Source organism: Bidens hawaiensis, unplaced genomic scaffold, assembly GCF_021521415.1.
Source record: "Bidens hawaiensis isolate Kalapana, Puna unplaced genomic scaffold, B.hawaiensis_p1.1 tig00028714_1, whole genome shotgun sequence".
In the NCBI taxonomy this organism is placed as follows: domain Eukaryota; kingdom Viridiplantae; phylum Streptophyta; class Magnoliopsida; order Asterales; family Asteraceae; genus Bidens; species Bidens hawaiensis.
The window spans coordinates 1-20,011 of NW_027494697.1; the positions used below are offsets into that span (position 1 = coordinate 1).

The following is a 20,011-nucleotide window of genomic DNA, read 5'->3' on the forward strand; positions in this document are numbered from 1 at the left end:
TGGCAATATTATTCTCTTTTTTTTTTCACACTTTCAAATCAAACTGCTAAATTTTCATCTTTTGTCTATCACGAGATTTGATGAAAGAATGCATAAATCAACCTCTTTGATTTACACCTTTAATCAATCTCTTGTGGGCATCTTTGTGCAACGGAAAAGCCATCAAAAAACACTCAAGGACTCGTTGAACATCCGTGAGTTCTTGAAGAATGACGAAAGCAACATGCGTAAGTCGTTTAGCAAATTTTAAAAAGAAAAATATCAACTAAATTTACCAAATTGGGACAAATGATACGGGGATAATTTCGGTCATAATCTTTTTATTTTTTCAAAATATATATAAAATACAAAAGAGAATGAAAATATAACAAATTAGTAACTATAAAAACAAGCATGATCTGTATTATAGTAAAAAGGTTAAAACTATATATAATTTAGGAGGTGTTTGGAATTCATTGCATGTTATCGGCTTGTTAGCAGTTTGGAACAATAAACTTCAAAGTCCAAATGAAAACCCTTTATACACATCCGAAACAAAACACACATGTCCACAAAACAAAACAACACGAAAAGCATTGTGTTTTGCTTAAACATGAGGGAAATCCTCGTCAGACCCATTATCAGATGAACCACCCGGTGGAGTTGATGAGCTCATCCCACGACATGAACAAGTTCGAAATGTCATCCAACTTGTCATTGTTGTAGGAGTTGTGGCTGCAAACCATGAACTCGGTGGAGTTGGTGAGGAAAGAATCAATGTGCTGATCCCACGACATGACCGAGTTAAAAATGTCATTCTTGTTGCTCCAATCCGTGCGTGCCATGAACTCGGTGGAGTTTGTGTGGGTAAAAGAATCTATGTGCCCATCCCTAGACATGCAATCCGTGCACGCCATGGTAGCATGCGTTGCAGCAGCAACGCTATCATCAGCCGCAATATCCTTATCAACCCCTTCAACTTCACTAGCTTTAACAGCCCGAATAAACTGTTTATGCAGCAAAACACATGATTTTTATTCATATAATTTAGAAAAAAAGTGTACTATAATGTTTTTTTAATATTCAGCGTATATAACATGCTTACATATTCCGAATTCTCGGCATCCTTGTACATTAGCACATAGTCGCCTGTTTGAAGTTTATACTTCTTGATAAACGCCACTGAAACAAGATTAATGATTTAGAAAACATAAACGTTTAGTGATCAGAGAGAACTAAAAGGGTGTATGAATGGCACACCTGTGTCCTCAAACACGTACATCCGGCTCGTGTTGTTTGGCCAGTACCTGTTGAAAGAACACACAAAAAAAAAAGATAAAAAAATAAAACACCAATAACTTTCTATAAAGTGAAGCAAATACAATAAATTCGAGCTTAAACTATAATTGTACTTCATAACAACATACCATTTATACAGAGTTGTAGATTTCAACCTTTTTAATTTAGAAAATGGGTTGACTTGGTTGTTTTTATAAGAAGTGTTTAAAAATGAACAATAAGCTTTTACAGTTCAACCCAAATGACCCATTACACAACCTGGTGGTAAGCTAGACCAACCTGAACTTGAATACCCTGTTGCCCCCACCATCCAAGTCAATCACAGGTAGAGAGAGACATTGATGTTCGGCGAGCCCAGGCAGATGATCCTCTACCGGGCGCTGAAATGAATACACACAATTAAAAATCAATAAATTTGTATATTTATTATTAAACCAACCAGGTAACATTATTGGCCTCTTAACTCACTAACCACCATTCAGTCATATTTTTTAACGGTAAATAAAATATAATAAGACCAACCTTTGGCAATACGATTCTGCGGTCAATGTCACTGTTCCGTAACTTCTTGGAGAATATATACTGCAACCTCTCAGAATTAAGGACCTGATATTGAGAGAAAGAAAATATGCATTCAGGGAAATCAAGATCATGATGTGGCCGGGTAGAAAGTTTTTTACAACAATAAATACGCATTTGCATACATTTTCTCAACACGGCGTAAGAAAACGTGTAATTTTGAAGATGCATAAAGGCATTAGAATGATAAATAACAAAGTAACAGACATACCAAGTATAATCTCACTCATAAAAGAGCTACTGATATAGTATGAGGATGGTATGTTGGGGTCAAACAATACCTCTATCCAATGGATAGAGAAGCCGCTCCCGTTGGAAGCCTGGAACCCCGGCTCCAAAACCTCTTTCTTTTTTTCAAGGTTTATGGTATAGTCAACCATAAGTTGTTACATAATATTTTATTTGAAAAAAATACTCACCATAAACGAGTGACGACATGCGAAAAACATTAAAGAAACTAAACGAGTGACGGCATGCGACAAAACATTAAAGAAACTAAACGAGTGACGGCATGCGAGTATGAACGAATCATGAGCTGAATTAGAAGAGTGACGACATGCGAATATGCGACAAAACATTAATTAAATCAAACGAGTGACGACATGCGAATATATATGACAAAAACAAAACCGAAACGAGCCCTACATGCAGATGATTGGATAGAAATATGAAAAAACGTCACAAATGGAAGGCGTATAGCCTTTCTTTCCTTGTAAAAGGTATGCAGACGGTTAACAGTAACTGCCAATTTTTTAATAAAAATAAGCATAGATCATAGCAATCGAACGCAAAACTATGAATGCGTATACATATACAAAGCTATGCTAGTAATGTCAAGAAGATTAATTATCGATGTCAAAATCTATTTAAATGATATGCAAATGCCCTTGTTCAACAATGACTGTTGATTCAAAACTCATTTAAGTTCACTATATTTGCAGATTTACTTCTCATTTTTGGGAAAATACGAATAAAAATATTTTGAACTCGAATATTTGCATAAACATAATATTTATCAGAAAAACAAAACCAACAAGATCCTTCTGAATGATAGGATCACTAAATATTTTATTGATTCAAAACTAGTGACCTTTTATTTTATTTTTTCTCCATATATTGATATCTAACTTTTTTTTAACAGTTAATTTTCATTTTTCATCATATTTCCTCTTGTGAGGCTCCAAAATTCATTTAGTTAGTTTTTTTTAACGGCTAATATCTTTTTTTTTACTTCATGTCTTTAGCGAGACTATAACCCACAACATTTTGTTTGTAAAAGTCATATGCATTTACCACTAGACCAAGTTAGTGATTATTCATTTTATTGATTCTCTATTTTTGGAAAGATATGAATAAAAATATTTAGTACTCAAAAGATTTGAGAGTACATAATATTTATTATAAAAAAATTAAAAAAATCAACAAGATTCTTCTTCATGAAAGGACCATTAAATGATTTATTGATTCTAAACTAATGACCTTTTTTTCTTCTTCCAAATATTGATATCTAACTCCAAAATTCATTTAATACAAACATTTACAAATTTACTTTTCATATTTTGGAAAATATGAACAAAATATATAGGACTCAAAAGATTTGCAAACATAATATTTTATGATGAAAACAAAACCAAAAAGATCCTTATGAATTTCTTATCTAGACCACCTTTTGGTTTTGAAATAAAAAATTTATAAATTAAAAAATAATCAATTACTTCTTTCTAAAAGATTTGCATAAGCATAATATTTATCATAAAACAAAGCCAACAAGAACCTTATCAATTTCTGATCTAGATGGCCTTTTGGTAAAACATAATTCTTTTGAAATACAAAAGTTTATAAATTAAAAAAAATCACTTTCTTCTTAATTTCTAAAAGATTTGCATAAGCGTAATATTTATCATAAGAACAAGACCAACAAGATCCTTCTGAATTTCTTATCTTGATGACCTGGCTTTTGGAGATAAATAATTCTTTGTAAATTAAAAAAAATGTTCTTTATAAATTAAAAAAGTATTGAATCTTTCTAAAATTGTTGAAAAACATGTTCAAAATCTTCTTTCATCTGAATCTTAGACAAACAAAACCAAAACATTCCACCACCTTTTTCATCATTTCTTATAATAAAATATTCCACATGAAAAAAAAAATCAGATCCAACAAAATAAATTAAAAAAAAAGAGAGAGAAAATCAAATGAAAAATAATAAAAATACAGTAATAATTATAATAATAATATCAAAATTAACATGCTTCAAAAGTGATCGATAGAAGAGATCAGAATCATACATAAGAAGGCAAAGGAGGCGGAACGAATTTAGAATTACGAACATAAGGAGTTGTCCTCTTTATTCTCTCTGCATTCCTCCGGCGCCTCGCCTCGGTAATTTTCTTCACAATTGCCATCCTCCGACGCCTCGCCTCAGCAGCAAGCATCTTCTTCATCTCCGGAACTCCATACATGTACACCGGATATGTCATTTTGGAAATGGAAGCTAAACTGAACACGTATTTGCTTTGCTAGGCTTCGTGTATATATAACCATGATGATATATATCGTCATCATCATCGTACTCAGTATATCCCACCAATAGCAAAGCTATGGTAGGGTCTGAGGAGGGTAAGATGTAGACAGCCTTACCTCTACCCCGTAGGAATAGAGAGGCTGCTTCCGGTGAGACCCCCAGCTCGATGGTAGTTTTGCATCAAGCCTTGGACATAAGGCACATAACACTCAACCATTGGGACACCGGCCGATTGGTGCATGTACCCTTGTCTTTTGGCTATCAACGCTACCACATGATGCCTGATTAACCTTCCGCCACTTTTAACGTTATTTTCACGAGATTAGTAAAATAACGTCAAAATTAGTGCAATTTCACTTTAGCCCACCTGAGGGTTCACACATATACACATTCATGATGATATATATGAGTTTGTTAAATGCAAAGGAAGTGTGTGAGTGAGCAAGCGGTGCGAGTTGGTTGTGGAGATAATTAAAGTGATCTCTATATTTAGAAACGATGAGGATTGTACGTGGTGCATACATTATCATAATGAGTTTGCTAATGAACTTGATTAAGTTAAAAATAGGGCTGTAATGAGAATGGTGACGGAAGATGTATTGAGAAGAGGTGGTTGGGAGTTTGAGCATTGAGGTAATTAAATTATATTTGTGTGTTATTATTATTCATCGGTGGCCGGAGAGTGGTATACTACGGCGGAGGGTGGCGGTAGTGTGGTGTTTTTAGTCACGTTTTGGAAGCTGTATATTCCACGTAAGAATTGGAGGTCGGTGGTGATGTAAGATGGGACCCGCATCGATACCCAGCTGCTGCCACGTTATCCTCTTTCTGTTACATGACTTGGCACTGTGATTCTTTTTTCTTTCCTTTTTTTTAAGACAGAACAAATTTTGTCCTTTAAAAAAAGTCAAATTATGATTCGTGTTTTTTTTAGTTTTCTTGTAGACGGTGTCCTTTAAAATTTTTTTCCTACACGTTACGTCCTTTACGCTAACTGGGTTAGAAAAATTCAGTTAAATACCCTCACGTGAGACGCATGTGAGGGCATTTTTGTCTTTTCGTCTGTACCTGCAAATTTATAATATCTTCCCCCTCCTTTCTCTCTTCCTTCTCTCTACGCCACCACCATCACCACACTATCACCATATCACAACCACTCCGGCCACCATACCCCCACCCACCCCGTTGCAGATTCCATTTCATTCCCACCGCCGCCGTCAACCACCCATCTACAACCACCACCACAACCCGGTCAACTTTCCATTAAACCTCCTAGTCGAAAACCGGCCACCACCACCAGCAAATCCGGCCACCTCCAACCCATCCACCACCACCGGATCCGGCCAACTCCAACCCATTTCGCCTCTACCTCTACCACCACCGGATCCGGCCACCTACCCATTTCACCTCTACCTCCACCCACCACCAAATCATTAACCCTAGAAACCCTAGATCTCAAACCCACCAAATCACCCAATTTCTCTAACTCCGGCGACAATTCAACACTGACCCACGAAACCCACACCCCCAATTCCCACCACCACCTCCGCCGCCGCCGTAAACCCACCGGATAGCCTGTTGGATATCCATGAGCAGATCCGCCGCCGTAAACCCACCGTAAACCCGCCGCACCACCTTCTTAAACAGAGACAGGTTCCTCTGCAGGAAGTTAAGCTTGGACTCCCCTGGGATCTGTCGGGCCCCAGCAGTGGCAATGACAAGATCAGATCCGACGGTGTTGGACGTCAACGGAGGCGGTGATGTTGGTACGAGGAAGGAAGGCGACGACGTGTTGGAGGTCGAGCATTACCTCGGAGCTTGTCGGCGTTGACGTCAACGAGTGCGATCTCGTCGGCGATGGCTTGGGTTAGGATGGTCTGTGCGATGGCTTGGGTTACGATGGTGTGCTACAAGGGAGAGGAGTAGAGAGAGAGAAAGAAGACGAGAAGAGAGAGAGAGAGAGAGAGAGGGAGAGGGAGAGGGAGAGAGGGTATATCTTTAATATATATTATTTATTTTTTACAATAATATATTTGAATCACTTCGTTGAAAAGACCAGTATACCCTCCCATGCGTCTCACGTGAGGGTATTTAACTGAGTTTTTCTAACCCAGTTAGCGTAAAGAACGTAACGTGTAGGGAAAAAATGTTTAAAGGACACCGCCTGCAAGGAAATTAAAAAATGGACACGAACCGTAATTTGAATTTTTTTAAAGGACAAAATTTATAATTCTGTCTTTTTTTAATCTAAGTCAATGTCAAAAATATTTTTTTTAGAGCAATCACACGAGACAGTCCAATGTTGTAATAATCGCTAGTCGGATAATGAAGTAAAGACTATAGATCTCAAATATGTATAACTACACTGGGTAGTCATAAAAATATAATGTTTAATAAATAATCAATATCTAATAACCAATAAACATATCAAACACTGTAAATATTCAATCGTTGTACAACACTCTTTACAACCATTTTAAATAAACAATATAGTTTCAATTTTAGAGGGTTATCAGTTTTTAATACAACTTAAAACAAAGCAAAATGCAAGAAAACGCCAATAAAAGATAATTATAAATTTCAGTTATTTATAAAATGTATATATAAAGTAATATTAAATTAACAAAACATAAAGTTTAAGGATGGTAAACATCGCTTTATTAAAGATTTATTAAAATTGGTGAGGTATAATTTTTTATTAGAAAGTATAAATTATAATATTTATTTATTTATTATTATTTTTTTAAGAATACAAGAAAACAAAATAACAAAAACAATTTTTAAAGCTTGAGCTTGATATTTTATTGTTTGTTAATTAGTTTATATATATTTATTTATATACATTTATAAAAAATAATATATATCTTTAGTTATTTTTATCATAATTTTATAATATATTCAATATATTAAGTTATAAAATTTAAGCTTGACCTTAAGCTCGATAAGTAAAGTCATATACTCAGGCTTGTTTAACAAACTTGTATTAGGCTTATACTAACACTCATACGTTCTTGAATTCGAGTCTATTTATGTTTTCTTTTACGAGTCGATCTTAAATAGCTCACGTAGAATTTCCCTCGATGGCATCTCCACTATTACTAATAGAGGTGTAAAAAAACCGGTTGAGACCGATTTCAGGCAAACTGAACCGAACCGGTTTGGGTTTAAAACCGGTTTCAACCAAACATGTTCTCAAACTGACAGTTTCAGAACCGGTTCCCCTTAAGATCTACCAAACCGGTTTTAAAACCGAACTGATTTGAGAAAAATCGGTTCTAAACCGGTCCAAACTGACGTGACCAGGCCACCCTATCTTGCTTCTAAACTAGTTTATAAACCGAACCGGTTTAAATCAAACCAGTTTTGACCAGCCGTTGATCAGACCGGTTTGGTTTGGGTTTAAAGCTTGTTTTGTACACCTGTACTAACATCGTCATATAAAATATTAATATTAAAATAAAAATTATGTGGGCTGGCCCAGACCCAATAGTTAGTGGATCGGCCCATCAAACGCTTAAACCCCAACCCAAACAACAAAGAGTGTACGAATCAGTAGTAATAATAATAAAGCCCTAAATAAACAGACGACAAACATAGAGGTTGGGGGTTTTGAACCTTGAAGGAAGCCATGGCAGAGCTCAATAATAATAATAACAGTGAAGAACCAAATGTAGCAGTTCCTCCCAAGCGAAAGCAACCGTCGGAAACCCTAGCCGTAGCCGACGACTCCACCAAGAAACTCCGGCCAGACAACGCCGTCGTCGAAGAAGAAGAAGACAAATCCATCACCAAAAATGACGAAATTGAAGACGAAGAAGACTACGAAGTCAATTCCGACGATGAAGATGATGATTCTGATGATGAAGAAGATGATGAGCATTCAAACGGTGAAGGTGAAATTGATCGAAAGGGTAAGGGGATAATGAAGGATGATAAAGGTAAAGGAAAGATGATTGAAGAGTCTGAAGATGATGATTCTGATGATGACGATGATTCTGATGGTGGTGGTGAATCGGACGGTGATGATGATTTGTCTGATGATCCGTTGGCGGAGGTGGATTTAGATAACATTCTTCCGTCCAGGACGCGGCGTGGTACGGCGCCTTCCGGAGTGCGGATTGATAAGGATAACGATGCTTGATTGATTTAAAGGAGGTTAGGTTAAGTACTGGTTTGAGAATTTAGCTTTTTAATTGCTCTTATTTTTTAACTATGGGCCAACATTAGGGTTTTAAGAACAATGCTGCTAGTGTTGGTGAGGGAGGATGTTTTATTATGGTCTATGCGGTTGAATATGATATTATATGATATGATATTTTTATGAGCTGTTATTGATTTTAGTAAATATAGATTATAAGCATATAGTTTGTTACTTTGTGTTAGATTGGTGAAAATGCTAAGTAGTTTTCTGTTTGTGGCTGATTATTAGTCGTGTTTAGAGTCGATTGTTTGAATAGTTTAAAAGCAAAGCCAAGTTTCATGGCTGACCGGCTTGGGGTCGAAATGGTTAGGTTCTATGTTCCGTTTTAATAGTTTGCTGGTTTAATGGTTTGGAACTTCGAACTATATTGGGTCGTTTAACATTTATAATTTTATATTGATTTTCGTTTTTGTAACAGTACTATAAACTATAATTAACTATTTTATATAATTTAAAAAATATTGATACAAATGGATGATCTTGAAGGGTAAAAGTAAGATGGTTCAAATTGTGAATACCAACTGTTGAACCATAAATCGGCTGGTCTTAGTGACCTATCCAACCTACTCATTTTGTTGCTCTTTCTTCAAAATTATAGTAAGCGGTTCGCTCTTCGGTTAAAGTCAATAACATAGTTTGTTACACTTTGTCAATTTATTAGTCAGCCTGACTTCACCATCTTGATCTTTAATCTCGTCCTCATTCATTTCCTAAAAATTTACTAATCATCATTTAGACATAATCAGTCAAAAGTCAATGTTGTCTGAAAACACATAAAACAGTCCTGGCCAATGGTATGATGTAAGCTTGTAGCCAAAGTTATTCATTATTCAAATTGGACTTTAAAAATCTTAAATTCAACTCAAACTGAGTTCCATTTCTAATTTGAGTTTGAATATTCAAATTATATGAACCGAATTTCGAGTTCAATATCTTTTATCCATAATTCGTGTTATCTGAGTTGATCTGTCAAATTTGAATAAACGGAAAACCGATCCAATAAACAACCATATTGTGATGTGGGCTTTTCTTGGGCTTGGACTTGGATGTTGTCTTCAGATATGATCTTTTTTAATTAGAAATTTAGAATTAAACCATTAACTCTTTAAATTGCTCAACCTAATGTTGTAAACATAAAGCCCCTGATCTAACAGAGCTCGAACTTAATTCTTTTAAGTAAAAAGAAGTTAAGGTCAATATGTTTCGGTTCTATGTCTAAAACTCAAATCCGCGTTCATGAGTAATTTTACGAGCTCGGATTCGACTTGTATATTATTTCGAGCTCTATGTCTAAAACTCAAGTTAGTCGCAGCCACGTTGTAAAATCATATGTATATATGTAATTGTACAGTAAGGAGAGATTAGAGAGAGAACAACCTCGTGTTTGTGATGTGAGCCTTCTAATAACTATAGGAGTATGTTGCGCTTTAATCATAATGGGTTGGCTTTAACTTGGACTTAATACGATTAAGTTTGCATGGATTATGTTTAACATGAGCATTACAAAGATATCTCATCGACATGTATAAAAATTACTGATTATTTTCTTAAATAGCTCTACAAAGAGTTGAAGTTGGTTAATAAGCATGCATAGTATATATACACAGGAACCATGTTAAAACCATATGAACAAACATTGTTTGCAAATTGTATTGTATAAACAACATACCATACCATAATGGCACAAACATGAGAGAACCAAATGCTTTTAATATTACAAGCATCATACCTCTAACCAAAGAACAAATGTAAATCATATACTTATATGCCTTCATATTTATTTTCAAATTTCTACAGTTGCATTTGGTTGCTTCCTCACAAACTAAAACAACCCCAACATAAGAAACCAAAACTGATGGAACTCCTTGTTCTTTAACAACATATGTTCTTCAACCTCAGATAGATACATGTCAGAAGTCGATATTAAAGTACTTTGGATCTTCAGGGAAATGGTATTCAACATGTAACTGTTACCCTCCGCCATTAAATCCATGTCAGTAATTAATAACGGACACTATATAGTATAGGTTCAATACATAATCAGTTTTAAGTAGATATATACACCACATAATATGAGCATACCTTCCCCTCGTCTGCATCCGAGTGGCGCTGAGGGAACACCACCTTCAAATCACTACAAAGAAAAAACTTTCTTTCCTCGTTACTATTTAAATGTTTTTTTCCAGATTGAGAAAATGAATCGGATTCAAACTTCTTAACCAATCTTGAGCATTTTCTATGAGGACAGAGAAAACGAAGGTGAAGAGCATAGCGTAGAGCACCATTTTTATATTTACTGGAAGTATCCCGCCAGCTGGAAGCCAGGTCACCATTCACCTGGCAGGTATAACCTTCGCACCGAGCAGGTTCATTTCTTGTGATGGTTTGACCAGAGCAAGCATTTTCTGAACACAAAGTCACCTTATGCCGTAGAAAAGTCTACATCAAAGTTGATCAACGAAAGTAAAGTAATTGAAGAAAACAATGATGATTATACATAATGTAGAAATACAAAAATAAAAAATAAAAATAGTTCAGTTTGTGCATCACTCGTATGAAGCTTAAATATTTAAGTTACCTTTGTGCCAGCTGGCATATCGCTCAAATCATAATTACAGAAAAAAGTATGAAGAGGTGTCTTCTCTGGATTACTTAAAACCTGTGGGAGAATCAGATAAGATCGTTAAGGATCAAACTTAAACTACACGATAACTTTTATCACAGTAACATGACAATACGATATGATCATTAAACCACTAATACCAACATTACGCTCAGTTAAAGGTATTAAGTAAAATTGCAAAAATGTTAGTTTTCTTGAAAAAATTAAAAAGAATAAGTATCTCATTTACCAGTTGTATCCGCCCTTTCATAGGAATTCGCAAACGACTCTTGCTACTTTGAGAATCATCATTTTTAATGCAATTTTCCCTATTCTTGCTTGATGAGGAATTGCCAGCAAGATCTATTGAAGCATGGTACAACAAGTAATTATCTCCATCAACACTGGTAACTGCAAAAGGAAGTTTCCGGGCTTTTGGCGAGAAGCTTCCACCACTTACACTTAGTACAGCCAGAAACCCATCAATTTTCTGTACACAAATGTGCAGAGTATATTAGAGACAATCCCAACTTTTATGCAACACACCATCCTAGAAAACCTTGTGCTAACCTTGCTAATGTCACCTGATGAAAGCCGACCAGATAACAATGATTCTTCAAAAGAACCGACCAATGACCTCATTACAGGCAGACCCCGTTTTCTGCACTTTAATTTCTGAATATGGCTCTTTGTTTCCGAATCTTTGTGAAAAGGCCAACTCTTTCCTGTGTAACTTTTAGGAGAACATGACCCGATTTCATCAAATAAACAACCAACTTCTTCAAATGACTTGCTTGACATCCTATAGTCCACATTACTTAATCTTGGATCTAGCGGGGATGAAGAACGGGTCAGAGTCACCTTGTCTGCTGGTATTGGTATCAGGCTGGTCTGCAATCTTGACTCACTTGGAAAGAATGAAGATAACACTTCATTTTCCTCAAGAACGGGTCCATCTGTGGAAAAACTAGCAGGTATACTGATTCCTATGTTTGCTTTCTTATAATTCTTCACCTTTTGATCGTCTGTATTAGCATGCACACAACCAATATCTATACAATCGCCATCAAATGGTTGGGAAGAAAACATGGTTTTTAATGGTGACAACATTCTCTTCCTCGCCATTGACACGCTCGTTTTCTTTTCACTCATGTTGATGTTATCTGCAGATGCATCCGAGGATGCATCCTTTTTGTCAGACTCAAAGCCCACAATTCTGGAAAATGATGTATTATTTATTGAACCAATTTTTAACCCGTGATTGTGATCATCCGCTTTCACATCAGTGGACTCTCTCATAACAGAATCTGGAAATTCAAACTTCTCCAATGCAGAATCAAACGAATGACCAAGGCTTTCACTCGCAATGTCTGCTTTCATAGCAGTCAAATTACACGAGCCATCATCAATTAGAGGCAAATTGTTCTCCATTGTGCTTGATGCCCCTACAACCTCAGGAGTACCAATGTATGAATCTTGAGGCAATCCCATAATACACAAATTCTTACTCCAAACGCCCAATTATTCTTCAATCAAACCAATGAACACACCGCTCTTAAGAAACTATCCAACGAAATAATCAACACACTGAACTAAAAGCAAAACTTAGCATCTGCAATTTATCACTGAATCCTTTAATATTTTGTGAGTATCCCCAAACACGGAGAAAATGACCTAAAAACTGATATGCACTCGCACTCGCACTCAAGCTGTGAAGCACAATCAATGTTCATGCCTGAAATAAACAAAACATCTATAAGTTTTTCCAGACTACCAAACTCGAATAAAACTGAAACACTATCAAATCAAAGTATGCAGATCAAGTAGGATCGTATGAGAGTCATAAATCACAATGCAGAACACAAACAAATGTACCAGCAATCGGAACCGATTCCACAAAAACAGAGACGATCAACATCCACAAAAATGAACAGATTACAAAGTAACACAAATACAACTTCAGATCGGAGTCCGGTTCGAAGCAAATCCTAGTCAAATTAATGATCAACGAAACCTATCCAATGAAATGTTAATGGTTCAATCAATACTTTGAACTAAAAGCAAAACCTAGCATCTGCAATTTGCCAGCTGAACCGAAACAATGATAAAATAATCGATACACACACACGCACACTCATAAGTGTTTCCAGATACAAATAAAAGTATTACAGTCACAATGCAGAATATTAAAACACATGTACCAGCAATCGGAACCGATTACACAAAAACAGAGATGATTACACACGCAACATCCACAAATATGAACAGATTACAAAGGAAGACAATACAAGTTTAGATCGGAGTCCAGTTTGTAGTCAAATTGATGATCAACAAATAGCAATTAGCATCAATATTATTATTATTATTATTATGAATCGGTAATCAATCAACGATACAAATGTACAATATGTATAGATATAGATATAGATAAAGTTAAAATCAAAAGACGAGAATGCAGAAAGTAAAAGAAGAAGATGAAGTGAAGAGTAGGTTTTGTATTTTGTAATTTTTAATTATCTATATATGTGTGTGTATATATATATATATATATATATATATATGTATATACATTTATTATTTCTTCATCGGAATCCATGACAAGTGATTAGATGATGATATGAATGAATATGTATTCGATATTATTCTCCAGCTTCAGCTCCTCCTAATTTATTATTATTGTTAGGGTTTTGGAGGAGCAACCAGAGGAATAAAATGAAATGAAGCAACCACCGATGATAAAGAGAACACAACAAAGCAAGGCAGATTGGGATGGATTAATGGAGGTATTTACGTCCGGACTAGACTAGAGGGATGTTAGATGTAATTTTGTTGTAGGGGCTTTTATTTTATTATTAAATGTTTATTGTTACTTTTCTTTAATATAGAAAATTATAGAATGAAATTGAGTGTTTGATAAGGTATCTAAAGACAAAATGAAATTTGTTGATGAAAATTCCATTTTTTTATTTAGAAAAGTAGTTTATACACTACTAGTATTTGGTAAAAGTGAAGCATGAAAAGCATGAGATTTAATTTCATTATACAACTCTTATTTTAAGTATATTTTTGTATTTGGAAAGCTGTTGAATCGACAGTGAATATGAGATATATTGGGTATATAGAAAAAGTTTCGTCTTAATTAGTATAAATGTGTTCAGGGTCTATTGACGGAGGAAAGAAAAACTGTGTTAATAAAGATGGTTGGATGAAAACAATTTCAAGAATATGTAACATTGTTCTTGTAACGTATGTATGTTACAACTGTATTACTAAATTTAGTATATAAATTTCATATAGATGATCAACATAATAAATGATATATTGAATAACAGATAACTTTTCTAGTTTTATGTAATTAAAAGTATTTGATAGGATTGATATAAAGTTAAGTATGAGAATAAAAGATTAAAAAAAGAGCTCCATTTATTTTAATTACCATAGTTTTGTATAAGACTTTGTGGCAATGACACGAGAGAGACAGCTATTCAGACCCACAGTTATGATTTGTTTGAAAGCAAACTATGACAATGCACGTTTTTGGAATAACGTTTTTTTTCCCTTTTTTTTTAAAGTATTTTTTTTCTCATTTTGAAAGGTACTTAATGTCTAATGTACCAAATACAACAGTGTACCTGACAAACCAATGTAAATTTTCTTTGTTTTTTAAAACATGAGTAAGGTATATGTTTTGGTATATAATTAAAAAAAATCCCAAAATAATAAAAATAAAATGCAATGCCTTTCCAAAATTCTTATACAACTGAAGTTTTTGAAATATATGATAATGAGACATTGGCACATGCTAAATTACATTGTATTCATCACCATGTACCACAAACACAAGAGCTTTTGTTGTATGACTAAAATGGCCTGGCAGCTTCTTCCATCATCTTCTTTACTCTTATAAGTTTCTCAATTTCAGTCAGTACCTACAAAATACACCAATAAATTATGAAAGTAATAGAATCATTTTATTATTAGTTATAATTTTTATTTTCAGCTCAAACAATAACTATAACCAACAAATTCACCTCCAAGCCCATGTTTTCAGTACTGACAGCTTCTATATCATCATAACCCAACAAACCAGCAACTTCTGTTAACACAACAAAACAAATGCTTATCATGTGGAAACAAATGTTACAGTTATCATTGTATGCAAGTAACCTTGTATAGCAGATAAAAATCCGACGTTTCATAAACTAGTGCCATGTCATTAATTTACTGCTATAGAACATACAATCATAAAAAGTAAAAACAATTTTTACCACGTGTATAGTTAAGGGTGAGAATGGTCTGGTTCGGTTACGAAATAAAACCGAAAATTTCGGGCTTTATTTTTTCATAACTGATTGGTTTTGGTTATCTACGGATAGGTTAATTTGTTTTAATGAAAACGTGTTTTCATTAATTATGTTAACCACCGACTTTGGACATGAGTGGACTTAAGCTGAATTCAAGTAATAAATCCAATTATATCTATGACAGATAAAAATGTTACATTTTTTTTAATTTAAAAGGATGAACAAATGGTAACTAACTAACTAATACGTTATATACAAAAAAGTATCGCAAAACTTTGCAGACATATAGCATATTATTAATAAAAATTACTAGGGGTTGGTATTAATGTCCACCGGATTCAGTTAATTATACACTTATAAGCATAACCGGACCATTGGTTAAGTTATTTCAGTACACTTTTTTCAGTTATCGTCCGGTTATTTAATTTACCCTAAAAAACTAGTCTAGTTGGAACATACTCTGAAGTGAAATGGTTGCATCTGCAGTGGCATATCCTCCTTGAAATTCTTCGTATATCTTCGTTAGTTGACTTAACACCTGCTTATTTTTCATACAAAGGTTGACTATAAGCCCAAATCCTGTTGGAGATGGAGACTTTGCTACTTTATTATTAAAGGATAATAAACAGGAAGTCAACAAAGTTTGCAAAATGTTTCAAACAGGCCACTCACAACATGAAAGGTCATCCAACTTTTGAATATGTGGTAGACCATTCAAATTGAAGTGGCTAAAAAGATGATATATACCTAACTTAAATTCGATTTGTGATCAAAACATAAAGAATTAAATTTGTCAAAAAAAAAATGGAAGATTACCTTGTTGCACAAGTAATAAAATTTTGATTAACTTCTAAAAATTTGCAAAAATACCCCCTGATTTTTATATTGTGTTTCATTTATGGATTTTAACCAAACCTTTTACAAACTTCCGTGGCTTTCTTGTAAATATTTGCATCCACTGAAATGCAGGCATACCTCAGAATGAGATGCAGATGGTGAAATCTCTGTTCCAAACAATTGAGCCCCGTTCTCTACTATTTCCTTGGCTACAATATCTAAAGGAACATCTACCCAGATTGAGATACCGTGTCTCAAAAATGACCTATAACATGTTTTACTTTCAGTCAAATAAATCATGAAAGAAAATAAGCACAATATGGAACCCTTTTGTTTTAGCAGCAAGAAAATTAAAAGCTCAAAAGACATACAAGTTGGTTGAGCTTTGAACAGCACCGTCTCCAGCAGAAACAACCAAGCGCCCCATTGATGATAGTTGCCTCAATACTTCAGTCTGTAAGTTTTCTTTTATCAGTTACACGAGATTTCATTTACAAGAAACAAACAGTGCCCCTCCGTCCCAAAATAAGGGCCCACGGACAAAGAAAAAAGAACACGGTTTCAGGAATGTATATATTATGCATTATTTGACATAGATGTCATGTGACTCTTCGCTGACGTGAAACACCAATTCATGAATTTTACCCCTTTAAATACATGTCGACCTTTTGGAACACGTGGAACATCACTTTATCAGATATTGACCCATTTAAGGGGTAAAAAGTTGTTTTTTTATTTCACAAGACGTGTATTCTAAACAAGTTCACGGACTTTAACATACAAAATGCTAGTTGAGGGACTTCTTCCAGCAAAATTAGTAAGTATGTTGGTTTACTATGATACTAACATATTAAATAGTGAAATATGTCAATTCATTTTACGTGTATCTCTAACAGGTCAAAGTGTCAAACGGACAAGAGAAGTTAGCTAAAAGATAAACAAGTCAAATGGTGACATAGCATAAAAAACTCCTATATCACCATTCAAAATATGACATTTAATTGATAGAAACACAACTTTTGTAATCATACTAGACACCAATTATATGTATGCACATATACAATATTCAGCAAAAAGTGTTTCAGGTCAACCCATCCCAACACCTGTTTTGATCCGAAACCAACCCGCCTGGCCCACCCGTTTTCCCACTGCTAACTGAAAGACTTGGTAAATTCTAAACTAATAAAATACGATGAATCACCTCTGATGCACGGAACCCAGCTTTATCAGTATCTAGAAATTGCTTTGCTGCAGCTTCACCACCAGCAGCTTCCGCAACCAAATTATCACTGCATTCAAGCTACCATGTCTTCAGGAAAATCACCTTTTTAGTATAAATCAAAGTTGAAATATAACAAAAATACCTGTCAAAAAAGTAATATTGTAGTGAATCTGCCAGAAGCTTCCCCAAACTTGTTTTCAAAGTGCTGGTTATACCTGATAATTTCTCAACAATAATAAAATCATGTTTCAATATAAACAAAGATTTCCACAAAACAGTAGGTGAAAACAGAACTTACCAACAAGATATATGGAAGTTCCTTTCAATCCAGGTGATATCTCCATTGCCTTCTTCTGAATAGAGAAACTGAACGGTTACAATAATATATTATAAGCAACAAGACACTAATGGTGTTGCTTTATTTATCTCCAATGTTTAGTTATAAAGTTATAATCATTCATCTTGAAGAGAATATTAAAATTCATGTAACATAGGGGCTCAAAATCACCTTGACAGCCAACACAGGATCAATCTCAAGAGCCTGAACTGCAGAACCTTTAGTACAAGAAGATGTCAGGATCAAAGATGAAACAACGATAACGTTCATAATTCATAGTTATACATAACTCTTATATAAAACCATTTACATGGTGAACACCGGAAGCCAAATATTTAAAGCAGAAAACATAAAATAAAAATTCTCATTATGTTTCAAGCTACAGGTCGTTCCCGTCCTTAGCTTGCGGAGGAATATTAGACTAATTAGTACCTAACATAGTTAGCGTATCTAAAAGGTATCTCTGTGTAATATTGTTCTCTGTATACAATACACTTGCTGGTTTATCGGGCACCAATTGTCCCTTTTAGACCATCCAACGAATTCAGTATTGGGCAAAATGCACACAAAACTAGATACTTTGACAACACAAGTGTATGTATACATGTCATGTTTTGATTAAAATTCAAAGATTTCAGATACTTTTTCTTCCTAGTAAGATTGTGTGTAAAAAATAGTTTTAAAAAAACAAGTAAGCACCCAATACAAAGTTAGTATTCTTAAACAAAATTAGTAGACATAAACTGTCTTTAAAGCCAAGCGCAGATGATGGAAGTAAAGTAAAATTGATATGGATATTTAGTCGAACAATTGGTGTGCAAAGATAAGTATAATACCCGAACAAAGCCACACAGAATTGAATAATATTGAAGGAGTGCTAGGTCACCTGAGATACCATCGTCGAGAAGGGAGCAACAGGCTGTGAGGAGCTTGCGAGTGTTATTATTAATATTGAGAGACAGAGGTTTAGTAGTGTTAATGGTGGCTAGAGAGAGTGATGAGCTTCCATTCCGAATAGAGTGAGAATTGAAGGGTTTTTGGAGAAGAAGAAGGTCGCAGCGACTGGCAGGTGCTTTAATTATCGCCATTGTTGTCAACCCCAATCCAATCCGTTTCTTCAATGCTATAAACACACATATTATTTATTTATTTCTCCATCAATATTTATTATTAGAGTTAAAATATGAGTGATCATAAATTGTTTTGTTAGGCTAAGCGGGGCGAAAGGGTTACAAATGGGCAAATTGCGATATGTGGTGCCAGTAAGTAAGGGTGGGAATTTGTTTTTAAATTGTAATGGTGTAGAACTGGGTCTATGGTATCTTTTCTTATTATTTTCTTTTTATAATTAAACTAATCATATAAAAACCAAATTATTTAAGTAAAAATGCATTAAAATTAAAAAGAAATACAAAAAAAAAATACATAACTAAAGAAAAAAATAAAAAAAAAACATATCTAAAAAATATAAAAAAAAAACATAACCCGAACGCCGGCATTAAGTTTAGAGGCATGAGATAGTTGGCGTACATGTTTAGGTTCGGGTCGGGAAATTGAAACGGATAGCTCGGTTGGTTTAAGTTCATCGGGTTCCATTGTAAGTTCACGATCAGTTGGTTTTGTGAACCATGGAGTTGACCGAAAGGAGGGAATAGGTGGTTCAGTTGGTTCGGATTGTTTCTAGGATTCATTTTGCTAATTTTTTGTAAGAATTTTTGTATGAATTGTGTATAAAATGGATATAAAATGGAGAAGAAGTGTGTATGTTTATATTTATAATATATATAAACGAAAACATAAAAATCCTAAGTGTCGCGATGTGGTCGCTCCCCTTTTTTTGGAGTCACCAGATTTGCTTAATTTTTAAATGAAGGCGTCTTATGCATTTGACCCGAGTTCACGGGTATGGGTCTTATCAAACCCAAATATTTCTTAAACGGGTTATAACATCTCATTAAATTAAAAACTAATCTCATCAAATATTTAATATAAAAATCCTATATAGTAGGGATATATTAAAAATTAATATATGATTTATTTAAAAAAAGATATATATTATTTATAATTAAAAATCCAATTTTATAGTAAAAAAATAAACGGGTCTTGGGTCTCATCAAACCTATATAA

The 20,011-nt window shown here is 34.3% G+C and overlaps 2 protein-coding genes across 2 annotated transcripts; both read right to left on the minus strand.

The window, feature by feature from the left end:
* Positions 1-10,184: 10,184 nt before the first annotated feature.
* Positions 10,185-13,997, minus strand: LOC143577495 (uncharacterized). Its single transcript, XM_077061311.1, has 6 exons — positions 13,754-13,997; positions 11,755-12,919; positions 11,435-11,674; positions 11,161-11,241; positions 10,665-11,021; positions 10,185-10,549 (listed from the first exon to the last, which is right to left on the minus strand). The coding sequence occupies exons 2-6, from the start codon at positions 12,673-12,675 to the stop codon at positions 10,493-10,495; spliced, it is 1,656 nt and encodes a 551-aa protein (XP_076917426.1). The 5' UTR covers positions 12,676-12,919; positions 13,754-13,997; the 3' UTR covers positions 10,185-10,492.
* Positions 13,998-14,893: 896 nt separating this feature from the next.
* LOC143577507 (putative inactive shikimate kinase like 1, chloroplastic) lies at positions 14,894-18,989 on the minus strand. Its single transcript, XM_077061320.1, has 10 exons — positions 18,771-18,989; positions 18,056-18,102; positions 17,846-17,900; positions 17,690-17,762; positions 17,527-17,614; positions 16,697-16,779; positions 16,464-16,590; positions 15,948-16,026; positions 15,216-15,280; positions 14,894-15,113 (listed from the first exon to the last, which is right to left on the minus strand). The coding sequence occupies exons 1-10, from the start codon at positions 18,970-18,972 to the stop codon at positions 15,045-15,047; spliced, it is 888 nt and encodes a 295-aa protein (XP_076917435.1). The 5' UTR covers positions 18,973-18,989; the 3' UTR covers positions 14,894-15,044.
* Positions 18,990-20,011: the final 1,022 nt, after the last annotated feature.